General features: G+C 37.5%; 1 protein-coding gene and 2 pseudogenes across 3 annotated transcripts; all 3 read right to left on the bottom strand.

The window, feature by feature from the left end:
* Nucleotides 1-1,680: 1,680 nt before the first annotated feature.
* Nucleotides 1,681-2,904, bottom strand: LOC143560002 (F-box protein At5g07610-like). Its single transcript, XM_077048412.1, has one exon. It carries the CDS (start codon nucleotides 2,902-2,904, stop codon nucleotides 1,681-1,683), a length of 1,224 nt encoding a protein of 407 aa, XP_076904527.1.
* Nucleotides 2,905-9,471: 6,567 nt separating this feature from the next.
* LOC143559986 (cell division cycle 20.2, cofactor of APC complex-like) lies at nucleotides 9,472-11,629 on the bottom strand (annotated as a pseudogene). The gene is made up of 5 exons (XR_013140032.1): nucleotides 11,495-11,629; nucleotides 11,145-11,420; nucleotides 10,416-10,685; nucleotides 9,845-10,323; nucleotides 9,472-9,809 (listed from the first exon to the last, which is right to left on the bottom strand). The product of XR_013140032.1 is annotated as a cell division cycle 20.2, cofactor of APC complex-like (transcript).
* A 6,004-nt stretch (nucleotides 11,630-17,633) lies between these two features.
* On the bottom strand, nucleotides 17,634-23,744 carry LOC143560013 (pentatricopeptide repeat-containing protein At3g18110, chloroplastic-like; annotated as a pseudogene). Its single transcript, XR_013140035.1, has 3 exons — nucleotides 19,837-23,744; nucleotides 19,134-19,331; nucleotides 17,634-18,352 (listed from the first exon to the last, which is right to left on the bottom strand). The product of XR_013140035.1 is annotated as a pentatricopeptide repeat-containing protein At3g18110, chloroplastic-like (transcript).
* Between the last annotated feature and the right edge of the window lie 325 nt (nucleotides 23,745-24,069).

The raw sequence follows: 24,069 nt of genomic DNA, 5'->3' as shown, positions 1-24,069 counted from the left end.
GTGGTGTCAACTGTTTCACATATTTAAACATCACCTGCAGTCTTCCTAAGCTAAAAATTCACCTCCAAATCACACACATATGGAAGACGGAAAAAAAAAGAAAGAAAAATCAACTGGCAGCAGGATGCAATTTCACTCGCATAGAGAGAGAAGAATGACCAAAATATTAAACGAGCGATACAGAATGAAAACCAATCATATTTCCAGGTGGAGAAACTGAAACAAAGCCGGGTTATAGGCCTGTAAACGAATCGAACGTTCGGTGAACTGTTTCCGTTCGGCGGGAAGTTCGTTTATGTTCGTTTTTTAATAAATGAACAAACATGAACAAAAAAATTGTGTTCGTTTAATTAAACGAACGACCATGAACTGGCAGCAGGATGCAATTTCACTCGCATAGAGAGAGAAGACGGAAAAAAAAAGAAAGAAAAATCAACTGGCAGCAGGATGCAATTTCACTCGCATAGAGAGAGAAGAATGACCAAAATATTAAACGAGCGATACAGAATGAAAACCAATCATATTTCCAGGTGGAGAAACTGAAACAAAGCCGGGTTATAGGCCTGTAAACGAATCGAACGTTCGGTGAACTGTTTCCGTTCGGCGGGAAGTTAGTTTATGTTCGTTTTTTAATAAATGAACAAACATGAACAAAAAAATTGTGTTCGTTTAATTAAACGAACGACCATGAGCACATCTTTCGTTCGTTCATTTATGTTCATGAACGTTCGTTTACTTGTGTTCGTTTATGTTCACTTACATTTGTTCATATATGTTTATTTATGTTCGTTTAGATTTAAACAAATGAACATAAACAAACACAAATGTTCGTGTTTCAAATAAACAAACATGAAAATAAATATTTGTTCGATTAAGTGTTCATTTTCGTATAAAGTTAAATGAACGAACATGAACATGCCGTCGTTCGTGTTCATTCGATTCATTTATAGGCTTTCATTATTCACATGAACACATCTTTCGTTCATTCATTTATGTTCATGAACGTTCGTTTATGTTTGTTTGTGTTCACTTACATTTGTTCGTATATGTTTATTTATGTCCGTTCATATTTAAACAAATGAACATAAGCAAACACAAATGTTCATGTTTTAAATAAACGAACATGAACATAAATATTTGTTCGATTTTCGTTTAAAGTTAAATGAACGAACATGAGCATGCCTTTGTTCGTGTTCGTTCGATTCGTTTATAGGCTTTCATTATTCACATTGATGAATGCATCGGTCTCAATCTCTAGGCTCTGCCGATTTTATTTGTGTTCGTGAACACATTCATTTCCTTAATGAACAAACACGAACATAAAATCTCGTTCGGTAAGTGTTCGTGAACCGTTCGTGAACACATTATCTCCTTAATAAATGAACACGAACAAGGCCTTGTTCGTGTTCGTTTACAGCCCTACCGGGCCATATACTATTATTCTAGCAACAATTAAAAATGTGCCCACCCAGGAAATATCAAATAAGATATTAAGTAATAATCTCCTAAAAAAACATATATAATTCCCAAAGACAAGATAAAGCAAGTTTAAACATTTAATCAAACACAAATCCTAAGTCATTGCAGCATCATATACTTCACCTGCAATCTTCTTACAGCTACAAACTCAACTCCAAAACAAATAGGGAACAAGATGCAGTTTTACCACTGGACTGTCGTTTAGAACGAAGTTAAAGATTGGATATAGCGATGAGCGTCTTTGTATATCGAACGAAGGCTCTCATCAGTCATATTGAATAGGGTCTGAAAACTGTTGTCCCGAAGATTGTACCTTACGATGCTTTGCAAAATTTTCAACACAATGAATGCATCTTCTTCTTTTTCATCTCTAACAACATCAAGTACTTCAAATGGGCAATTAGAGGATCGCCAGTATCGCCAGTAGCTATTAATCATATGAGGATGAAAGAAAGGAATATCATATTTATGAAGCTCCACTGTGTACTTGACAAACCATTCCGAATGGTCTGCCGACATCTCATACATAATCAGGTAGGTATCGGATCCATGACCAACGGTATCCATCAGATGCAGATGGCCTCGCGATTCCCCAAAGTAAATTGGGGGGAAACAATTCTCCCGCATAGACAACGGTAAAGGCAGATCTTGCAACTTTTCTATGTTAAGATCAAAGTACCATGGATTATAAACAGAAGGCCAGTAAATTGCTCCATTCCAATAAACTCCATTTCTGAAATCCGAGTAACGATGACTACAGAAATGATTGTTTGTCTTCCATTCCCTTGTTTCTGACGAATAGATTTGAATAAGCGACAAATACTCAAGGGGATCGGGTTTTGTTATATTTGAACTAACGATACAAACAACTTTGTAATGCGGACAAGTTTCTTGATGAAATGCGAGCCCAACGAAACAGATCATGTTCCGAGCGTTGTCACCTCCAGGGACTGGCGGGACGATTGCAAATTGTTTGGTGGTGGGATTGACCACATAGTACTTACGATCGCGTATACGACCACGATCGCTGCAACAAAGAAGCAAACCATTACAGGATTGCACGATTTTGACACCGTTAAGATCAGAGCAGAAATCGAGTATACGGAACAGAGGAGGGCTTCGGTCTTCAACATCAAACGGGATGTAATTATTGCGGACAAAAAGACCAGGAGAGATCTGAAGTTTGTCATGACGGAGTGTGAAATGCGGTTGACTTAAAAGCCACTCCCAGTGTTTGGATACAGATTTGAATTTCAGGATGAAGATAACAGGGAGCCGGAGAAGGATCTCGGTTAAAATGTCATCGCTGGAGCCGATCCGTGCTGCAGATGAAGTCAATTGATGATCAGAATCTGTTGTGGAGGCCTGCGGGCAGGGCTTTAAAGCATTTCGGGTTTTCCTGATTTTGGATCTGGTAATTGCCATTTTAGAGCGGCGGAGACTGGAGACAGAAGAGGTGTGGGTTTTAAAGGCGGAAGACCGACTTATAAGCTGACGAAAACAAGCTTGCAATGTAAGCTTTCGATGCAAAATCATTAGATGTGAAACCTCGTTTGTAAGTCAAAGGCGAAATCGGTCATTGAGGAAAGAAATCTCGTGATCATGGTATGTTACAAAATTATGTAATATTGTATAATCAGATTCAGATATTGTGAATGAACCAAAACAGACATTAATATTTATTGCTAGTAGTCCTGGGGCTGGGTCCCAGTGGCAGAAACAAAAGTCTCTTAAACGCCAGGTTCATGTCCCGGGAAGTAGAAAAAATTTGTCAATATATATATATGTTTGTTTATTTGGTAGCATACAAATTCATAATATAACTTCTAGCAAAAAGAAATGTATATCAATAGAGTTGAAGAATACCGAATAGGCTTTTTGAGGAATTCACCAATAAGTCCTTTGACTACATGTTTGACTGATTAAGTCCTTAATGCAATCAGTCGCCTCATCCCACAACTCATTGCTGACTTGTGCATCGTCTGGCATTATGATCTAAACAGTAAAATGGAAAATGGTTAGTTTGGGACGAAAATTAGAAGAAAAGCATTTGAAAATGTACCAATAGAGGAATAAATCATTTTAGGTATGAGAGTAGTTTCTATATTAAGCACAACATTCCAGGTAAGAACTAATTATGTTATAAGATAATTTAGATACACCACAGAAGTATGTTGACAATACACTTTAGTTGCAGGTTTGATATTTTTAAATGAAACAAAATTAGACATATAGGCTCCCTATCAAACAATGATATTACAACCAGCCAGTAATCACTAACTTAAGCTATAACTTAAAGTTTCCCTAAATTTATCCTAAGCATCAAACTGTTTAAATTGAAGGAATGTGGGATGATAACAATCTCAAAGCATATGATAATGATATGACAACAAAAATTTTTAATAATTAAAAAAATATAGGCAGAACATAAACAAATACCTCCGAAATACCTGGACAAGCAGCGGTTCTGTTAGCTGCAGCGACAAGAAACCGAAGAAACTGTTGTAAAAAAGCATCGCAGTCCTCGGAAATGTTATGATCATGTATGCAGGCGAAAATAGCAACAAACTGAGCGGTGAGTTCGACATAAGCGATACCGTCACTCGATAATGAAGAAGGGTTACTGTTGAAATAACCATCATAAACACTTGTAGCTGATGCTTTATGAAATGTTGTTGCTGATATGGTACAAAGTTTTACTTCTAGTTTTACTTCCTAAAAGAACCTGGCTCGTTTTGTCCAGTACTAAATAACCTGTTTGAAGCATAACCTCAGAAAATACTGATAAAAGTATCAATTTGGGAAGCATAAAGCATTGCTAAACAGCTTGAGCTGCCATGTTTTTCCGACAATGCATATCAATGTTTAACCCATTTTACAAAGCATGTCGTGTTTGAGTTGACCTATTTAAGCGTTTAATAAAATGGGCCGTTTAAAGTTAGAACAAAACAATAAAAAAATATATTTTGTAAGGTCAGCCCGCCAACCTGTTTATGACCCATTTACAACTTGCTTACAACCCCCACCCCCTAGCTAAAACTCCTTCTATAAGTTTTAACATAATGGGAAAGTGGTTTTATTTAGGGCATAGTTTGATATAAAAACTCAAGACATGATCCCAATGTGCTCAGATTAAAATTCTATTAATATAAACAATGAACAACTAATCATAACAAGTACGAGCATAATCAACATGACGAGAAACCGGTTCCTCCAATACCCGATTCCATAACCAGTTCCAATACCCGAATTCATAACCGTTTATGACCACTGGGACGAGTTTTGACCTTTTTTACGACTTTATAGCCATTTTAAGAAGAAAAAAAATAGGCTACAACTTACAGCTTAATGAACCTAAATCCCAAACTTATGGTTTAAAACAAAAATTGAAAGTAGCAGTTCTGATGGGAAATGTTGGTAAATCATATAACAAGAAGTTGGAAGAACTAAGATTTACAAGTAATGTTCTCAACAAGCTTATTAAATTCTCAAAAGACTATAAAACAGATTAAAAACATTTTTATCAAGCACCTTACTTGCATGGTCATTTATAAGCCTCCGCCAGTGTTTGGATACAGATTTGAACCCAAGGATGGAGGTTGACGGGATCCAGACAAGGATTTCGGTTAAAAGGTCTTCGTTTGAACTGATCACATCTACAGATAAAGTCATACAGCTTTTTCTCACTGGATTGTGTTCTAAAGGTAATGTTTCAAGAATGTCACTATTCTCTGCATCATTTGCAAAACGAGATAAGGGCCTGAATGGAACCCGCACCTTAACACAATCAATCACCTCATCCCACAACTCACTGCTGGCTTGTGCATCGTCTGGCAATCGCATTATGATCTAACAGTAAAATGGAAATTGGTAAAAAATTAGAACAGAAGCATTTACAAAGGTATCAATCAATCAATCAATCAATCATGCTCAGTAAAATCCCACCGACAGCAAAGCTATAAGTAGGGTCTGGGGAGGGTGGGATGTAGGCACACCGTACCTCTATCCAAAGGAATAAAGAGGTGGCTTCCAGAGAGACCCTCGGCTCTAAGTACATGTGTATGAAGCAAAATAAAGGAAATCAAAGTTTAACAGTTATATAAAAACTACTACTAATTATAATAATATTAATAATAAGATCACAGTTTAACAGCTATATAAAAGCTAATAATAATTATAATAATAATAATAATATATGTAAGGGAAATACCATTATGGTATGTGACCTAAATAAGTTAAGTCTAAGCCCTAAGGTATTCAATTCTCTCTAAAAATCCTTAACTTTAATTCTACTTCTCCACGAATTCCTATCCTCAACCATGTCCTCAGAGAGGTTTAGGTCTATCAAATCATGCCTAATCCTCTCATCCCAAGTCAATTTCGGTCGTCCTCTACCCCTCCTCCCCTCTATAGTAATGTTTTCTACGGATCTAACAGGATTCGTTGTCTGTCTTCTCTTTACATGTCCAAACCATCTCAATCTCCCCTCTCTTATCTTGTCTGCTATGTTCGCCACCCCTAATCTCTCGCGAGACACAACGTTTCTTATTCGGTCTAGCCTTGTGTGCCCACACATCCAACGTAGCATTCTCATTTCTGCTACCTCCATCTTCCGCACTTGTGCCTTCTTGATGGCCCAACAATCTGTTCCATATAGCATTGCAGGTCTAACTGCCACCCTATAGAATTTTCCCTTTAGTTTAGTCGGGAAACTCTTGTCGCACAATATACTTGTGGCTGCTTTCCATCTACACCATCCTACCTGAACTCGGTGGGTCACATCACTGTCTAATTCCCCATCGCTCTGTACAAATACTGATAGAGAAACAAATTGCCTTTTATGAACAGAATTATTATAAGCACTGCATTATAAGATTTGTTTCTCTATCGCCTTTGATTACCGTATTTTAATGATTATTAGTTATTAACCTTGAATCTCATGTAAATATGTAATCAAACGAATCAACAGTTTCTCATGTCATGTGTGTGTTCAATTGATGTGCCTTTTTGGTGCCCTAATTAATCTGTTCTTGTTGTACAGATAACGGTTATTAGGCCTGTAAACAAACACGAACAGATTTTCTATAACAAGCACTACATTCCAGGTGATAATTAAGTTTCTAATATAAAGTTTTAAGATATTATAGATTTATAGTACAAATAACTCTAATCAGTTAAGATACACCACTGCAGAATGTTGTTGCAATACAGTTCAGTTGCAGGTATGATATTGTTAAATGAAATTATATAAGGCATATAGCTTCCCTATCAAAGAATTTAATCTGAGACTAAAAGTTTCCCTAAATATTGCAAGCCTTTTTTTCCCCACCTTTCAAACCCATAACCATTTGGTTGTAAAGCAATAAGGTGCAAACAAGCGCTCGCGAGCTACTCGAGATTGGCTCGTTAAAAAGATCGATCGAGCCCGAGCTTGAGCCTAAAAGTTAGCTCATTTAATAAACGAGCCCGAGCTTCACTTATCGGGCCGAGCATGTCATTTATATAATTTTTTAAAATATATATTTAATAATTATTAATGAATATATATAATGTTATAAAAAATAACTAAATAATATATATTATTTTATACAGAAAATTATAATAGAATAAAATATATATAAATATATAATTATATTTTTTTAAAAATAATTTATAAATGATAAACGAGCCGAGCTCGAGCTTTGAAATATTTAGGGAAACTTTTGGTCGAGCTCGGGCTCGTCTCGGCTCATTACACCCCTGCATACGCATCTCTAACTGTATAAATTAAACGATCGTATAATAATAAAAATTAAAAAAAAACAAAGCATCGGAAACAAAAACAATACATAATTAAAAAAAATAATAAGAGCAGAAAATAAACAACTACCTCCGAGATAATCTGCCACGTGGCGGTAGTGTAGTCACCGGCGATGAGAAACCGAAGAAGCTGTTGAAGAAATACGTCGTGGGAAAAGTATTTCTTCGTGTCCAAAATATCTTCTGCAACAAAAGCTCCTCTTCGTGTCCAAGCATTAACGCGGTTAGTCCACAAGAGTTTGGTCGGTTTGAATTCCAAGCATTATGATAGTGGAACTAAAACCATAAATAAAACAAAAAAAATAGTAAAATTATTGGTCAATAAAACTTGAACGTTGTAAAACCGAGTGTTGTCAATCCCGATCATTAAGGCGGTAAATCTACGCAACAGTTTCCGACACTTTCGTTACGGTACTGAAATTAAAAAGAAAAAAGACCAAAACAATATATAATTACATATTTCACCAAATTAAAAAGGCGATTACATAGATCTGGTTCTAAAACATATATATTACATATTTATCCATTTTATAAAAATTAAGTTATTGAATGACTATTTTATTCTTATTTTTTATGAAAGATTTATACCGACCTTGAACGTGTTTAACCAGCGTCGGGCGCATTACTAACGCCGGACTCGTTATTGGCTTCGAATGCGTTAACCAGCGTTATAGACATAGCCGACGTCTGACCATTTTTATGGTGGACATTACGGGAATTTGTTGGCCAAACAGACCTCAATTAATAGTATCTTTATATAAAAAAAATACTTGTAACGAGTTGAAGCTATGATTTTTACGAAAGCATAAAACCAAAGACTCGATTTTTGCTTCGGTTCACTTTTTTCAGTCGTTTCAGTTTTGGATCCGTTTTTTCAATTTCATGCACACCTTTTGACGTGGTTGCAAAAAGGCTAAACCATTGCTGGACATTATGCATATCATGACTTATGAGAAAACAACCAATCTAGCCAACCAATCAATCCATTTTACAAAGGTTCACATGTGACATAAACAGTTAATATTTGATTCTGTTTATTTGCTTATGAGCTGCATAATAATAACTAACAAAATTTGATGCGATAGATAATAACTAAAGCATTTAACGAATGCGGTTGAAGTTTGCAAATGGCTCGGTGGCTTGTCGAGTCGCCTTAGAGCTCCCAAAAATATTCCACAACATCAAACTCCCGTCCACGCCTCCTGTAGTTGCAACCGTGCCTCAACATATTCATAAAGTTATTACAGTTACAAACCGCTTTCAACTCAATATACAAAAAATTATTAAGAAATAGATATGCCTAGCTATTTTAGTATATGGGTAAAGTATCTAATTGATAGAGTAAGCACCGTAAAGATCAATTAGCGAGGTTTTGGCCGATACAATAAGAACTGCTTACTTATGTCATGATGTGAGACAAACGTTAGTAATCAACTTATGTAATAGAGTTGATCCACTAAGATATTGAGCAGCGGTGTAGGATCAGATCCCAAAGATAGTAAGTCTTTCCTTTCAAAAGTCTTTTTCAAAAATTCTAATGATAGTCGAAATGTCTATGTTTTATTCTTCTGAAGGTGGGAGAAAAGATAAAACTTAAAATAAACCGGATTTTTAATCCAAACTTAAGATACGTGTGTCATGAATAGACTCAACTGGTTTTGACCATCAACTTCCATAGATTCAACTAGTTTTGAGTTGACCCGTGCGAACTCAGTAGCTCAGGCTCATTTCTATTTATAAATTTGAGATTTTAGACTTCTTATATTTCATCTATAACCTTTAAATAAATTGCGGACCTGATTTATATATTTTTTTATCATTTGACAAATCAAAAGCTGGTAGAAAATAAATCTACATCTAACCACGAGTAGGCGTGTATGGTTCGTTTTGGGTTGGTTTTTGGCTTAAACCAAACCGAAAACCAAAACTCCAGTTTTTGAATTAAGGAGTATTATTATACATTTAGGCTAAAATATTATTATAAAGTTGGTTTTTGGTTTTTATGACACGTCGGTTTTTCATAAACACAAAACACATCCTTTCGGTATGACTTTTTCGGTTTCCTAATAACGAGTTGATTTAATCGGTTATCTGAGGAATGTATCTGCAATTACTAGTATCTTGATTAACAAAATAAAATATACTTGTAATAACTTGTAATCTATTTAACAAAATAAAATACACATTCTTTGTACATCAAACCATCAAAAAATATAATGGATCAACAAGCAATTTCTCCTAACAGCAAAACAAGTCAAAAGACATTTTTGTACACTCAAACAACGAATCAACGAATCCGGTTCACCAAATGGCATCGCAGCAGCTTTCGGGGCAGCCTTAGCCGCCACTGCAGGGCTCCCGAAAACATTCCAAAACCTCAATGTCTCATCTCCAGCAGCAGACACGACCGTACACCCATCTGGGCTCTGGGCCATAAACAAAACCCTCGATGTATGGCCCGTAAAAGCTCGGCCATTTTGACCATCGACGGGTACTTCCATAAAGTCAATTGGTTTTGACTAAACCCGTGTTCCATAAAGTCAATTGGTTTTGACTAAACCCGTGTGAGCTCAACAGCTCGCGCTCATTATTGTTCCATAAAAGCGCGCACACCTGGGAACCGGTGTCCACCGAGTTCAGACACGCACCTGTGTGCGTGTTCCAAAACTTTATACACTTGTCCCCACCACCGCCTCCCGAGGCAAGAAGATTCCCCTGGAACGGACACCAAGCGAGTGCTTTGACCGCAGCCGTGTGGTCCTCGAGTCTATGAAGCCATTGAGTCGGAGAATTAACCGAAGCCATTGACCTGTCCCATATGTGAAGAAGATTGTCGTTGCCCCCGCTCGCTAACTGTTGACCCGAAGCTGACCATTTCAACCCGCAAACCTCTTGGCTGTGGCCCGCGTATGTCTCAACTATATGTGACCTTATTCTAACATCACTGTTAACAACCCGTCCATCCATTCCGCCACTTGTCAAGATGTGATTGTTCCAACCCAACGACCCGACCCGAGACTGATGGCATCCTTTCATTGTTCTCAACTGTGAAATAACATTCATCAAGTAACATTATTTACATTATTTACAAAAACATTCATTAAACATATAAATATATAAATATAACAAATTAGTACCAATTTGTTAGCAGTGGAGTCCCAAAGCTGGACATCAGAATTGTTTAACCCGACCGAGATGTGGCGCCCGTCCGGGGCCCACTTCACACTTGTGACCGGGCCCGTTTCATCATTGACTGTAACGAGCTCGGAGGTGTTACCGTCAGCCGCGTCCCATAAATACACCGTGCTTCCTAGCGCGATTGCGAGCACATTTCCGCTTCCCCAATCCAATAGATTCAAATAATAATCGTCTACGAGATCCGGTGCATCCAGTGTCCTCTCAGATGTCTGTAAAGCGTGTCGGAAAAACAATGGTTTAAACTTTAATTGATTCCGTGGTTTTGGGCCAAAACCAAACCGAAAACCAGAACTTTGGTTTTTGGATTTTTGAAACCGTTCGGTTTCGTTTTTTTTTTTTTTTGGTTTTTGGATTTTTGAAACCGTTCGGTTTTTTTTTTTTTTTTTTTTGGGTTTTTGCCATTTGAGCTTGAAAAATTTTAGGCTAAAAAGAAAGTTGCCTGAAAATAATGAATTTAGGCATAAATAATTTTGTTAATTATAAATTATTTGAGTTACATATTTATTAAATTCTTATGAATTATTAAAAATAAAAAACTAGAATTCAGTTCGGTTAGGTTTTATCGGTTTATATTACATGTAAAAACAAAACCGAACCATTAGTCGGTTTTGTAGGTTCGGTTTCTTGAACGCGAACAAGATTAAAATATTAAAACTAAAATGGCTTACCTGAAGAATGTATCTACGGGCCTTTACGGGTATGGCTTGCTGGACCGAAGCAAGATCGTTTAAAACCGATTCAGCTGGCATCGGTGGCTTGTTCTTGAAAGCTAGAATCCGGGTCCGGTTCATGGTAAACGTCTCCGCCAACCGCTTCTGGTACGCTTCCCTAGACGGTGAGCTCACACTCGGGTGCTCCTTACCTTTTCTCGGGTCTGCGGTTGTTAACATGTAATGTGCGTAATCGAAATCCATTGCTGACCTATTCGGTATAAACCTATCCAGCTGCACATAATCAGTTAAACCGAGAATTAGATACTAATTCGGTAACCGATTTACGAAGGGGGTTTAGGGTTTACGTTTTCTCCTGAGGTTTTTCGGTGGAGGATCGGGTTTTGAAATGGGTGTCGGGATTGCGAATCGGTGATTGAAGAGGTTACTGATCCTGCATCCATAATGTTAATAATAATAATAATAATAATAATAACAGCAATAATAATAATAATAATAATAATAATATGATTGTATAATGTTAAAATGAATAATGTTGAATAATAAGCCTGCAAAACCGAGGTTAGTCGACAAGTAATGAACGTAAATCGGGTTAAAAACGATGAAATTGAAGAGCGCGGTGAGATCGTTGATGATTAGTGTTGGGTTCGTAGGCCTTGTTGGCCCGGTTTATTATATGAAGTCAAAAGAGGAGACGGGTGTGGGCGGTCGGGCCCAAGCCCGGCCCGGTTTAGATTTCTTGCATAATAATTTACTAACCCTAGTTCGGTCTCTATATAAACAACATTATGTACTTGTAATATTCGGTCACTCAATAAAGATATACCTAGTTGCCACCCGTGGACGTATGTCAGTTTAGACCGAACCACGTTAAATCCTCGTGTTCGTTTACTGCTTTCGTGTGTGTGTTCAGTTTCGTGTGTGCGTTTAATCCTAACAAGTGGTATCAGAGCTTAGGTTCAGATCACACGAGAACACGTTGAACCAGTTCCGCTCATCACTGCCGCACCAGAAGTCGAAACTAGGGTTCTGTCAGTTTCTGTTTGCCGCCGTTACAGTTGGTTAGGGATTGTTCCCCGTCACCGACGTTCGTTGTGGAGGTTCTGTTCCGAAAGTCAATCACGCATCACCATCGTACCTGTGCCGCTTTCCGCCACCGATTGCTTGGTCAACGTGTATTTGTTTCCAGTTTGTTTGGCTGTATATGATTGACCATAAAGGAGAAAGTTATTATTTATTTTTTCCTTGGAGTTTGGTGTTCTTGTGACAGAACGTTTGACGGCCGGAAGGAGCAAGAAATCAAGAATTGTTATTTCAACTTTTTGGAGTTCATGCCACTATAAGACAAAAGAGTTTTTTTTGGCAGGGAAGAATACGTGAACAAGGGTTTCTTAATTTTTATTTGTGGGCTGTTTCTTTTGGGCCGAAATACAAAGGGCTGTAGGCCCAGTTTCTTATATTGTGTGGGCTTGGGTTGAAGATCAGTATTTTTGATCAGCTTTCGGTTAAGCAAAGAACGAGTAAAACAGCGAATCAAGATCCTATTTTCGTTGAAGAACAGTTTCAAGTCAGAAGAAATTTAAAGAAACTTAGAACCAGTACCAACCGCGTTTGTCAGGTTTTATCGTTTCAATTTAAAGTTTCAGTTTTCTGATTTTTAGTTCGTTATTCCGCTGCACGTTTAAAATAGGTTGATTTTTTAACAGAGTTCAGTAGAACAGTCGTTAAGTTCAGGTTCGTGTTGCTGTGTCTGTCTCTGTTTTTTATCCAGTTTTTCGTTTTAGTCATTGTTATGGCAGAAGAAGGAAAGTTTTCGATACAGAAGTTTGACGGACAGAAGTTCGGTTGGTGGAAGATGCAGATTGAGGCACTACTTTGTCAGAAAGACTTGGATGTAGTGCTTGAGGATGAAAAACCAGAAAAGATGTCAGAAGCAGATTGGAAGAAGTTAGACAAGAAAGCTAGGGCTTGTATTACTTTGTCGTTGTCGGAAGATGTGGCGTTTAACATCATGAAAGAAACCACAGCACGTGGTATGATGGAGGCGCTATCCAACATGTATGAAAAGCCTTCGGCAGCGAATAAAGTCTATCTTATCCGAGAGCTAGTGACAACAAGAATGAAAGAGGGTGGGTCAGTTACAACTCATATCAATAATCTTAATTCGATCTTATCCCGCTTAGTGTAAGTTGACATTAAGTTTGATGATGAAGTTCAAGGCCTCTTGTTATTATCCTCTTTGCCCGACAGTTGGTCGCAAACAGTGACTGCAGTTTGTAGTTCGTCTACAAATATTACTTTCGATGGGATTCGAGATCTGATTCTGGGAGAAGATTCAAGACGCAGAAGTTCAGGTGAATCATCAGGCAATATGCTAGTCACAGAAGGTAGAGGTAGGGGAAAACAGCGAGGCAGTGGGAGTAGGAAGAGGAGTCAGTCTAAGACTCGTAAGGATATTGAATGTTGGGGTTGTAAAGAGAAATGACACTTCAGGAATCAGTGTCCGAATGGTAAGAAAGAGGTGAACGTTACAGAAGACGACACAGATGACGGGGTCAGTAGTGATGAGGCTTTGGTTTGTAGTGTTGAGAGTAGCGTTGATGCTTGGGTGATGGATTCTGGTGCATCGTTTCATGCCACTCACTGTAGTGAAACGATGAAGAATCTTAAATTTGGGGATTTTGGAAAGGTTCGACTAGCGAATGATGATATATTAGAGGTTACGGGTATGGGAGACGTTGATTTGATAACTTCAGCCGGTACTTCTTGGACTTTGAAAGACGTGAGGGTTATTCCAAGTTTGAAGAAACGTTTGATTTCAGTTGGGCAGTTGGATGACCAAGGGCACGATGTTAAGTTCGGGAATGGGCAGTGGAAAGTAGTCAAAGGGAATCTTGTGGTTGCTCGTGGCACGAAAATGGGTTCATTGTATATGGTCGGCACGTCATCGAAAGGAGTGGATCCAGTTTTGGTGAAAGACAAAATCCGGTTCACAGAATCTCGTGGGCAGAAGAAGGTTCGTTTTGCAAGTAACAAACCCAGAGCCAAAGTGAAGATTCAAGATGAACGAGCTATGAAGGTTAAATCAGTTGGGGGACATCGTGACAGTGGGAGCACAGGTCGTGTTTCAGTTACAGTTCCAGGTCGACAGTGGATTAAGAAAACCAGTATTCCAGCTGTAAAAGTCTCTCCAATGAATTACTTGCTGAATATGGAGAGTGTTTGTTCTCAGGTTATCTCAGGATCCGGTAGTTCGTTACAGTGGGAGCCGGTAGGGATAGAGAACGGGTCAGGGGCAGTTTCAGCCATGACTGACGTGTTGGAGCTCCGGGGAGCTTCAACGGGCCTTCAGGTTAATTGATGAGAAGGCGGTGGCAACTAGAAGAAGTTTAATGTTCAGATTACAGAAGTACAATCAGGAGTGCAGACGAGAGTACTCAAGGCCTCCGAGTGGGAGATTGTTGGGTTCGTAGGCCTTGTTGGCCCGGTTTATTATATGAAGTCAAAAGAGGAGACGGGTGTGGGCGGTCGGGCCCAAGCCCGGCCCTGTTTAGATTTCTTGCATAATAATTTACTAACCCTAGTTCAGTCTCTATATAAACAACATTATGTACTTGTAATATTCGGTCACTCAATAAAGATATACCTAGTTGCCACCCGTGGACGTAGGTCAGTTTAGACCGAACCACGTTAAATCCTCGTGTTCGTTTACTGCTTTCGTGTGTGTGTTCAGTTTCGTGTGTGCGTTTAATCCTAACAATTAGAAGGTGATTAAGAGAGAATGTGTGATTATTAGAGGATGATTTGTGGGGTTTATATATGATGAAAGCTAGGGTTTTGATGGGGTTTTGTAATGGCTATTAAGATTTGGAATGTAGCCGTTGTAATATTTGTTGACGAATATACCCTTCGTGGGTTTTGGCAGGGATGGAATGGGGCCAAGCCCATATTTACAACTTTAGTTTGGTGGGTAACTTGGTTAGAGGTGCACAAATCAGGTTTCTCAAATGCCCGGTTTTAGAGGTGCATAAATCGGGTTTTTCAAAACCCCGGGTTCGGGTATGGAACCGGGTTCGGGTATGACCGGGTATCGAAAAATCGGGTATTGGCAATACTCGGGTCAGGTTCGGGTCCGGGTATTGTCTCTAAAAACCATACCCTATGCATCGGGTTCGGGTCGGGTATAGAACGGGTATTCAAAAACCAAGTATTTAAACACCCTATTTTCGGGTATTGAAAAAACCCTATTTTCAGGTTTTTTTCGAGTTTTTTTGTGCTTTTTCCCGGGTATTTTTCGGGTATAGATTGGATTCTTTAAGAGGTTGCACTTTTTACGGGTATTTTTCGGGTAATTTCGGATATAAATCGGGTATTTGAAAAACCGGGTTTCGGGTATTGGAGAAACCTGGTTTCGGGTATAAATCAGGTCCGGTTCCGAGTACGGGTTTTGGTACTGAAATGAATACCTTATCCGTACCCTACCGGTAGGGTCGGGTACGGGTTTGGGTATCAAAAACCCGGGTATTAAAAAAACCGGTGCCAGGTATTTTTTTCGGGTCAGGTTCCGGGTTCGGGTTTTTTGTGCACCTCAACCCGGTTTTGGGTATGGAACTGAGTTCGGGTATGACTAGGTATTGGAAAGCGGGTATTGTCAATACCCGGTTCGAGTTCGGGTTTGGGTCTGAGTATTGTCTCTAAAAACTATACCCTATGCATCAGGTTCGAGTCGGGTATAGAACCGGGTATTTTAAAACCGAGTATTTGAATACCCTATTTACGGGTATTGAAAAAACCTATTTTCGGGTTTTTGGGGCTTTTTCCAGAGATTTTTCGGGTATAGATTGTATATTTTAAGGGGTTGCACTTTTTAGGGGTATTTTTCGGGTATAGATCGGGTATTTAAAAACCTGATTTCGGGTACTGGAAAAACCTGGTTCCGAGTATGGAACCGATTCCGGTTTTCGGGTATTACCGGGGATTAATCGGTTCCAGTTCCGGGTACGGATTTTGGTACTGTAATGCATACCATATCTGTACCCTACGGTTTGGGTCGGGTATTTAAAACCCAGGTATAAAAAACCGATTTCGGATTTTTTTTTCGGGTCGGTTCCAAATCAGGCTTTTTCTTTTGCACCTTTAAACTTGGTGGGCTTTTGGTGTCACGGCCCATTTAGTTAAACATCGAAAAATAAAGAGTTAAAAGTATGGGTTTGAGGAGTGGTTTAAGGTGTTGTGAACAAAAAATAGAGAAAATGTAGTGATTTTTATGTATATTTGAAAAGTTCTCTTGTAGCATCCTATAATTTTTTTAATATTTTTTTTAAAGTAGTTGTGAGTAGATGTGAGGGAAAGGTTAATGATAAAAGGTAAGAAAAAAGATTGTTTAATTGAACAGTAGAGAGAGAAAATAATATTTTTTGGTGTAATTGTGGATTTAAAGATAAAGAAAAGGATGTGAATGCTATTAGTCCAAAAGATTGTTTTTGTGTTTTAGTTTTTGCTTAGTTAAATAGTTTCATTTTCATATCACGTTTAGTCCAGCTCACTAACTAAATTTGTTTAAATAAAATGGCAGTTTAGTCTTTTATTATGATATATTTTTTTTCTCTTTATTTTTAGCTTAATGATAAATTATGTGATATAAATAATTTTTCTTCTGAACCGTACACTATAAAAAAGATACAAAAACAAACAGGTATTACATCTATTTTCTATTTTTTCACCTCTCTGACTCTCAATATACTGACACTTCAAGTCACAAACACTTTTGAAGATGACAACTTTCTTTATCATCATCTTGGTGTCGATGATGACAACTCATCTTCTCTTAACAAATATGAGTTAGTTTTTAACTTCTTTTGCTCATATCGTTTTTTATTATATTTTCATATCATAAAATTCTTTTTAACCGTGTCTATCATGATAGCTGACAGATAACAAAAATCGTTATATTATTTATGTTTGTACATGAGTTTCTTTGTTTTCGTAAGTAGCAAAAATCTTATATATTTTGTATATCTTCGAATTGTAGCACGTCAAGCTCATCGACGTTTTAACGAACGCTAAGGCTTAATAGTTGCATACCGCGTTGATGGAGACAAACTGCTATGCACCTACATAATGTTGTCTGCACTTTTGTATGCATTAGACACAGGCGCATCACTGTATACGATAACACGTCCCAAGCGTTTTACACGCTCACCCTTTTTTAGCTCGGTGTTTTATTCGATAAATTTAAACCAAATCGATTCGTGAAGCTAAAGCAGATTAATATTCATTTTAAAAGACAACATGAGTAGTCGAGTTTCCAGTTCGGTCCTGTACAGTAAATTTTTATGATACAAATTCTACTATCTAATTCTTTAGCTTAATCCAACTTAAAGATTCATCAGTCATCACCAATCCGAATTCTTGAACACGCGAAGTCAAAGTCTAAGTCAAACCTAACAAAATCTTGACCAGGTCAAACTTCCTTCCTATGATCAATATATGCACCACTTTCAAACTAACAAGTTGAAATCAATCATTTTGACCATAAAAGTCAAACTATGCCTCCTGTTTGACTCCTGTCTTCAAAAGTCAAACTACCGAGTTGACCGCTTTAACGTTTGACCGCCTCCCGCCTCACAAACTTTCTCATCTTTGACTGCATTTTTATACCTCCAAATCTTTTCATTTTCTCCAACTTCTCTTTCCTTCCATCGATATCCGCCTGAATAGCCTTATCTCGTTTCTCATCCGACATCAAAGCCAACCGAGCAAACTTCTTGGGCCTGACAACCCCAAGCCTCTCGGTTATCTCTTGAAAAGCGGGAACAACCCCACATCTTATATAACACCCTTCAACCACCTCCATCGAGTTTGCTTCCGGAAGCTTAACACTATTCTTTAGTTCGAGATCCAAACAAAAAGGCGAGTCTTTTAACCACATTCTTAACGAATGAGCTTTAGCAATAAGTAGCCTGCTTCTCATTTTACATGGTAAAAATGGCGAACCCATTTCCCATAAGTAAGCTTTTATCGTACTGTTTAATGAAACGTTGTTGTATTCTGAAACACCGGTTATTAAAACAACCGATTTTGGAGATAATGGTGAACCTTCTAAAGATGCATCTTGCATGTGGTCAAGCCCTAATGTAAGACCGACTAGAGCCGCACCGGCCGATAGTTTTCTAAAGTCGGCTCCCCAATCTTTCTCAGCTACCCTGCGTTAATAAAACAGTGTTTTTTTAGGTTGTGGTTAACTTTTATAACATTTGATTAATATGTATTTTATGTATGTGTTTTTATAAACAAGAATAATGCAAGGTTTGTGCTTTGGAACAAATCATATGATCATTATTTATTACTAGGCCTGTAAACGAACTGAACGTTCAGTGAACCATACGGTAGGAAGTTCGTTTATTAAATAAACGAACAAACATTAAAAAAAATGTTCATTTAGTGAAACGAACAAACATGAACACATCTCATTTGTTCATTTATGTTCATGAACATACATTTACATTCATCATTAAAATTCATTTATTTTTTTACGTTCATTTGTGCTTGTTAGTTTACCCTCTTAAATATATCCATTTAACTTTTTTAGGTCCATTACAATTTAGTCTAGTTTTAATAACTTTTTAGGCCTGACAGTCTGACACACTGTTCAAAGTTACTTTTAATTGGTTTTTAGCTCAGCCATGTTCGTTCATCTATGTATAGTTACGTTAGTGAAGCGTTCGTTTATGCCGTTAACAAACGAACACACTCATTTTCTTAGCGAACGAACACGAAAACCTTGTTCGTTTTATTGTTTGTGCTTGATTGTTTGTTCAGTTAAAGTTAAACGAACAGACACGGACACGAACATCGTTCAGTACATTTGCAGGCCTAATTATTACAATTTGAAATCACAGCAATTGGTTTTTAATGAACGGATAAGTAGATTCTGATTCTGATTATTTAATATCATATGATAAGTTTTAATATCAATATGATTACCTGAAAACATCATGTCGATATATATCTTTTTTAACTGCCAATTGAAACACCCATGAAGCAGTGGACCGAAGCTCAAAGGCCCATAAAAGATCTTCAACAGCATTAACAAAGTTAAGTGCTGCGTTATCTTCCAAGGGTTTCAGTTCTTCCAAAACACGGGCCATTTCCAAAATCAGTGATCCTGAGTTTGTTAAAAGCCTGCAAAACACAGTTTGTAGATATAAAGTTCAAAACTTTATGAACTTAAAAGAAAAATTTAACATGCATTGGACAAAAGTTAATGTTTTTGACCCGTTTGCTTCTGACGGGTCAAATTGGTTAAACTAAAAGATTTAACTAGAAAGAAAACGGATCAAATGGGTTGAAAGTCATCTGAATATTTCAAATGCATAAAACATCTTTACTAAAAAAAAAAAAAAAAAAAAAAAAGAAGATGAGGTCTTATCACAAAATGACCAAATCCGCTCATTTTAAAATAGTATAATTCAACTAGCCCATTTTATGATGAGGTGGCTTGCAATGTCATATTTCTTGCTGCCAACCCGTTCACTAAATTCACACCCCTAAGTGTAATTACCAAAATAGACCTTTGACAATTGACATAGAATAAACTATAAAGCTCATAAAACCAAGTATAAAAGTTTATGTGGGTCAGCCCAACCCGCCGGCCCATTTAGCCAACAAAAATAGTAAAGATTATTACTTGATCGGAAGATCAAAGCCTGCGTCTTTAACAGCATTCAAGATCATCATTGCATCATTTAAAGTCTTGCACAAACTAGCAGCCCTAATAAAGATGGTCCATATTCTATGATCCGGTTCCAACCCTTCATTTCTCATCTCAACAAACTTTTGAATCCCAATATCATAATCCCGGTTCTTTAAATACGAATCCAAAACCGAGCCATACGTTAATGTACTCAACTCCTCGCCTTTCGACTTCAAATTATTAAGCACCTTTTCAGCTTCCAACGGATTCCCTAAACTCCCATAAGAAATCATAAGCAAATGCATTGTAGCAACATTCGGCTCGATTCCATCTTCTTTAATTAATTTAAGCAAATCTTCACATTTAGAATGATGACCCGTGGTTCTATACATCTTCAGCATCAAATGATAAAATGAACGGTCAAGATTATACCCTTCACGTCTCATCTTCTCAAAAATCTCCTCACATTTTTCCACCATTTGTTGCTTACCGTACGCAGCAATTAAACTTTTGTAAGTGGTCAACTTTGCATCTAAACCTTCTTTGACCATTTCTTGAAGTAATAACATCCCATCTTCCGGTTTATGGTCTCTACAATACATAACTATTAAAATGTTATACATATCTTCATCCGGTTTAAATCCATTTTCTTTAATCTTGTGGTATACTTCAACCGTTTTCCTATAATCTTCGATCTTTGAATATAATTTAAGCAAAGAATTATATATAAAAAGATCCGGTTTGAATCCAACTTCAATCATTTCATCGACCATTGCTTCAACATCGCGCACGTGTTTCACTTTACAAAGTAAACTGATTATCGTTCTATAAAGATGCATGGTGGGAAAATAACCCGAAGCCTTCATTCCATTGTAAATCTTTTTAACCTCAAACACATCACCGTTTTGTGCGAATGCATCAAGCATTAAAACAATGGAAATTTTACTGATTTTAAAGCCCATATCTTGAAGTTCTTGAACCACAACGTATAGCTCGTTTAATCTCCCATCGTTAATCAATGCTTGCATAAGCCCGTTAACGGATTCTACAGTAGGAGTGGGCCCGTCTCGCATCATGGTATTAAATGCGGCCCGTGCTCTCTCGTATTGACCTTTTGAAGCATACGTTTGTATTAACGCGTTCCATGCCTTTCGGTCAACGACCGGGAGCTTTGACCGAAGACTCCCCACTACACTTTCTGCCTTTTCTAGTAAATTTGACTTTCCGTATGACTCGATAAGGTCCACATAAACTGAAACCTCGTCGATTGGTAGCCCGTTTAACTCAGCCTGGTTGATTAACTTATGACCCGTTTCTGGAAAGCCTGTTTTACAGTACATGGAAGCAACATTTATATAAATTGATTTAGAAATTTGTATTCCGTTAAACATCATATCAGAGACCACTTGAAAGGCTTCATGAAAAAGTCCAACGTCTTCACATTTCTTAATGAGAGATTCATACATCGAAGAACTTCCATTAAACAAATTTAAATCCCTAACCTTTGCATATTCATCTAAAGCAGCATCTAACTTGTTTGACTCGCAGAGAATCATAATTAGAGCTTCGGTTACAAACTGCCGGGACCCGCGTGAATGTTCTTTTAAGAAATCAAGTAAATCCAATGCTACCGAATGCCTTCCAGATGAACTATATGAACTCAAAATAGATAATAAATTGTGATGATCCAAATCATAACCCTCTAAAATGCTAAGTTTGACCATTTTGACTGCATGATCATAGCACTTGCATTTAACTAAACTACAAGAAATCACTTGTGGGTCCAAATCACATAACTTTTGCATATCACTAACTACTTTTTCAACATCATCATCCTTGTTTTCATTATTAAGAGCTTGGATTAGCATCTCATAAAGAGATAAATCCGGTTTGAACCCGTCACGAACCATATTATTATACAAAAGCATAGCTTTACGCACATCAAACCGCAAATATATATCTAACATGACCGAATATGCAAGAAAATCAGGTTTAATACCAGATTTCACCATGCAATTGAACGTTTCTTCGGCCTCGAGTCTCTTCCCGGCTTTCCCATATCCACAAATCAAAGCACTATAAGTTCTTAAACTCGGCTTAATCCCAGCATCCATCATTTCCGACATCACATTTGCAGCTTCGGAAATCTTGTTAGCTTTACCTAACGAATCAACAAGAACCGTGTATGTAACAACGTCAGGATCACAACCGTGCGATTTCATTTCTTTATAAAGTTTTAACGCCAAATCATGTTGACCTAACTTCCCATACATATGAATAACAGTATTGTAAGTCATTTCATCCTCACCAAACCCTAACTTCACCATCTCATCACAAAGTTTCCCAACTTTATCTGCATAACCTTCTTTAGCATACGCGTATAACAAAGAGTTATACGTTACCGCAACCGGGTCAAACCCTTTTGACTTTATGTCAAAAAACAGTGATTCAGCTTCATTAACCATCCCACATCGACCATAAACCGATAACATCGCGTTATAAGTCCATAAATCAGGTTGACATTTATTATCCTCCATGTCTTTGTAAATCTTAACCGCCTCTTGTAAATTTGAATCACGCGAACACGCACCCAAAAGTGTGTTGTATGTGATAATATCGGGCTGAAGCCCGGCCCGTTTCACTTCATTTAGCAGATCAAATGCCACATTTGGTTCCATTTTAGTGGACCTAAAACGGGCGTTTATCAATGTATTGAAACTAACAAGATCGGGTTCATATCCTCTTTCTCGCATTAAATCAAGAACTTCTTGAACTTTAACAAACCGACCCGTTCTAGCATACACTCCCATCATTGCATTGTAGACTTGTACAGTACTATCAATCCCTTCTTCTGACCTTTCAAATATCTCTACAGCTAAAGATTCTTGATTCGCTTTACCAAGAACCGATAATATAGTTGCAAGCATTCGTGCATTCGGCGAGTACCAATTTCTAAGATTCAACCACTCATAAACCTCTAACGCCCTTTGCCAATTTGACTTTCCAACCTCTTTGACCAAGAAACAGAAATCAGTAGGTGTCATTTGAACCTTTCGATCATCCAACACATCAGCCACAAATTCATTAGCCTTCAACACTAGAATCCTATCAGTTAAAAACTGAACCCTTTCCCTCCAATCTTTAGCTCTTTTCAAGGCTAATTTAGTCATTTTCTTGGCCACTCAACGACCGGGCCGACCCAAAGATTCTAGGGTTTCATCAATTTCCTTATCTTTTAACTCAAAGTTCACAACTTTATCTTCTAAAACATCATTCTTAGCCACTCGACGACCGGGCCGATGAAAAGATTCTAGGGTTTCATCAATCTCCTTATCTTTTAACTCAAAGCTCAAAACTTTATCTTCTAAAACATCATTCTTAGTCACTTTCTTAGCCACTCGGCCACCGGACCGGCCCAAAGATCCTAGGGTTACATCAATTTCCTTACTTTTTGACTCAAAGTTCAAAAATTTATCCTCTAAAACATCAATTTCCTTATCTTTTGACTCAAAGTTCAAAACTTTATCATCTAAAACATCAATTTTAGGGTTTGGGGGTGAATTTGGGAACTGGGTCTGTGCTGGTTTATTATTATTGGTGGGTTCTTTAAGATTAGGGTATCTGATTAATGGGTTTGCTCTGCTGTAAGTAAATTTCTTGGAAACTGTTTCTTGTTGTTCAGTGGTGGTAATGTTATTGGTGGAAGCTGAGCAGGATATATGACAAGATTTGGTGAGTTTGCATACCTTTGATGAGTCTTTAATGGCTGTTATTGGTGTTGATGGTGCTGTGAAGGTTAAGATATTAGCCATCATCTGGTCTTGGGGTTTTTACAAGATTTTAGAGCAGTGAAGGGTTATTATGAGTGGGTGTGAAAGAAACTATAATCATGGTTTTGGCGGGTTGTGACAAGGTTTTGTAGATGATATAAAGATCCCAAATATTTTACTCAATCCAAATTCAATGCATTCTTCGAGAATAGTGAATTTTTTTTAAGTCAAAGAAAAAAAAAATTGGGTCTTAAATAAAATTAGTCGAGTAATTTGTTTTAAACATTAAAAATACATATATTTTCTTTATATATATATATATAATTTTTTTTAAATACAAAATTCGGGCTTTATTGGGGGGTGTCGGACCGTGGTTCGTCGACCACTCGGCTGTGCCTTATAGTTGGCTATGCTTACGTACTAAGCATGCAGGTTGTATGAAAGGTGAAAAGAGGCC

This window comes from Bidens hawaiensis, unplaced genomic scaffold (genome assembly GCF_021521415.1).
Source record: "Bidens hawaiensis isolate Kalapana, Puna unplaced genomic scaffold, B.hawaiensis_p1.1 tig00020148_1, whole genome shotgun sequence".
In the NCBI taxonomy this organism is placed as follows: domain Eukaryota; kingdom Viridiplantae; phylum Streptophyta; class Magnoliopsida; order Asterales; family Asteraceae; genus Bidens; species Bidens hawaiensis.
Note: the sequence above shows the minus strand (reverse complement) of the source record. Positions and strands in the feature narration are given on the sequence as shown.

Bases quoted from the DNA above. Each gene is read 5' to 3' on its own strand.
- LOC143560002 (XM_077048412.1), bottom strand. From the start codon at position 2,904: ATGGCAATTACCAGATCCAAAATCAGGAAAACCCGAAATGCTTTAAAG.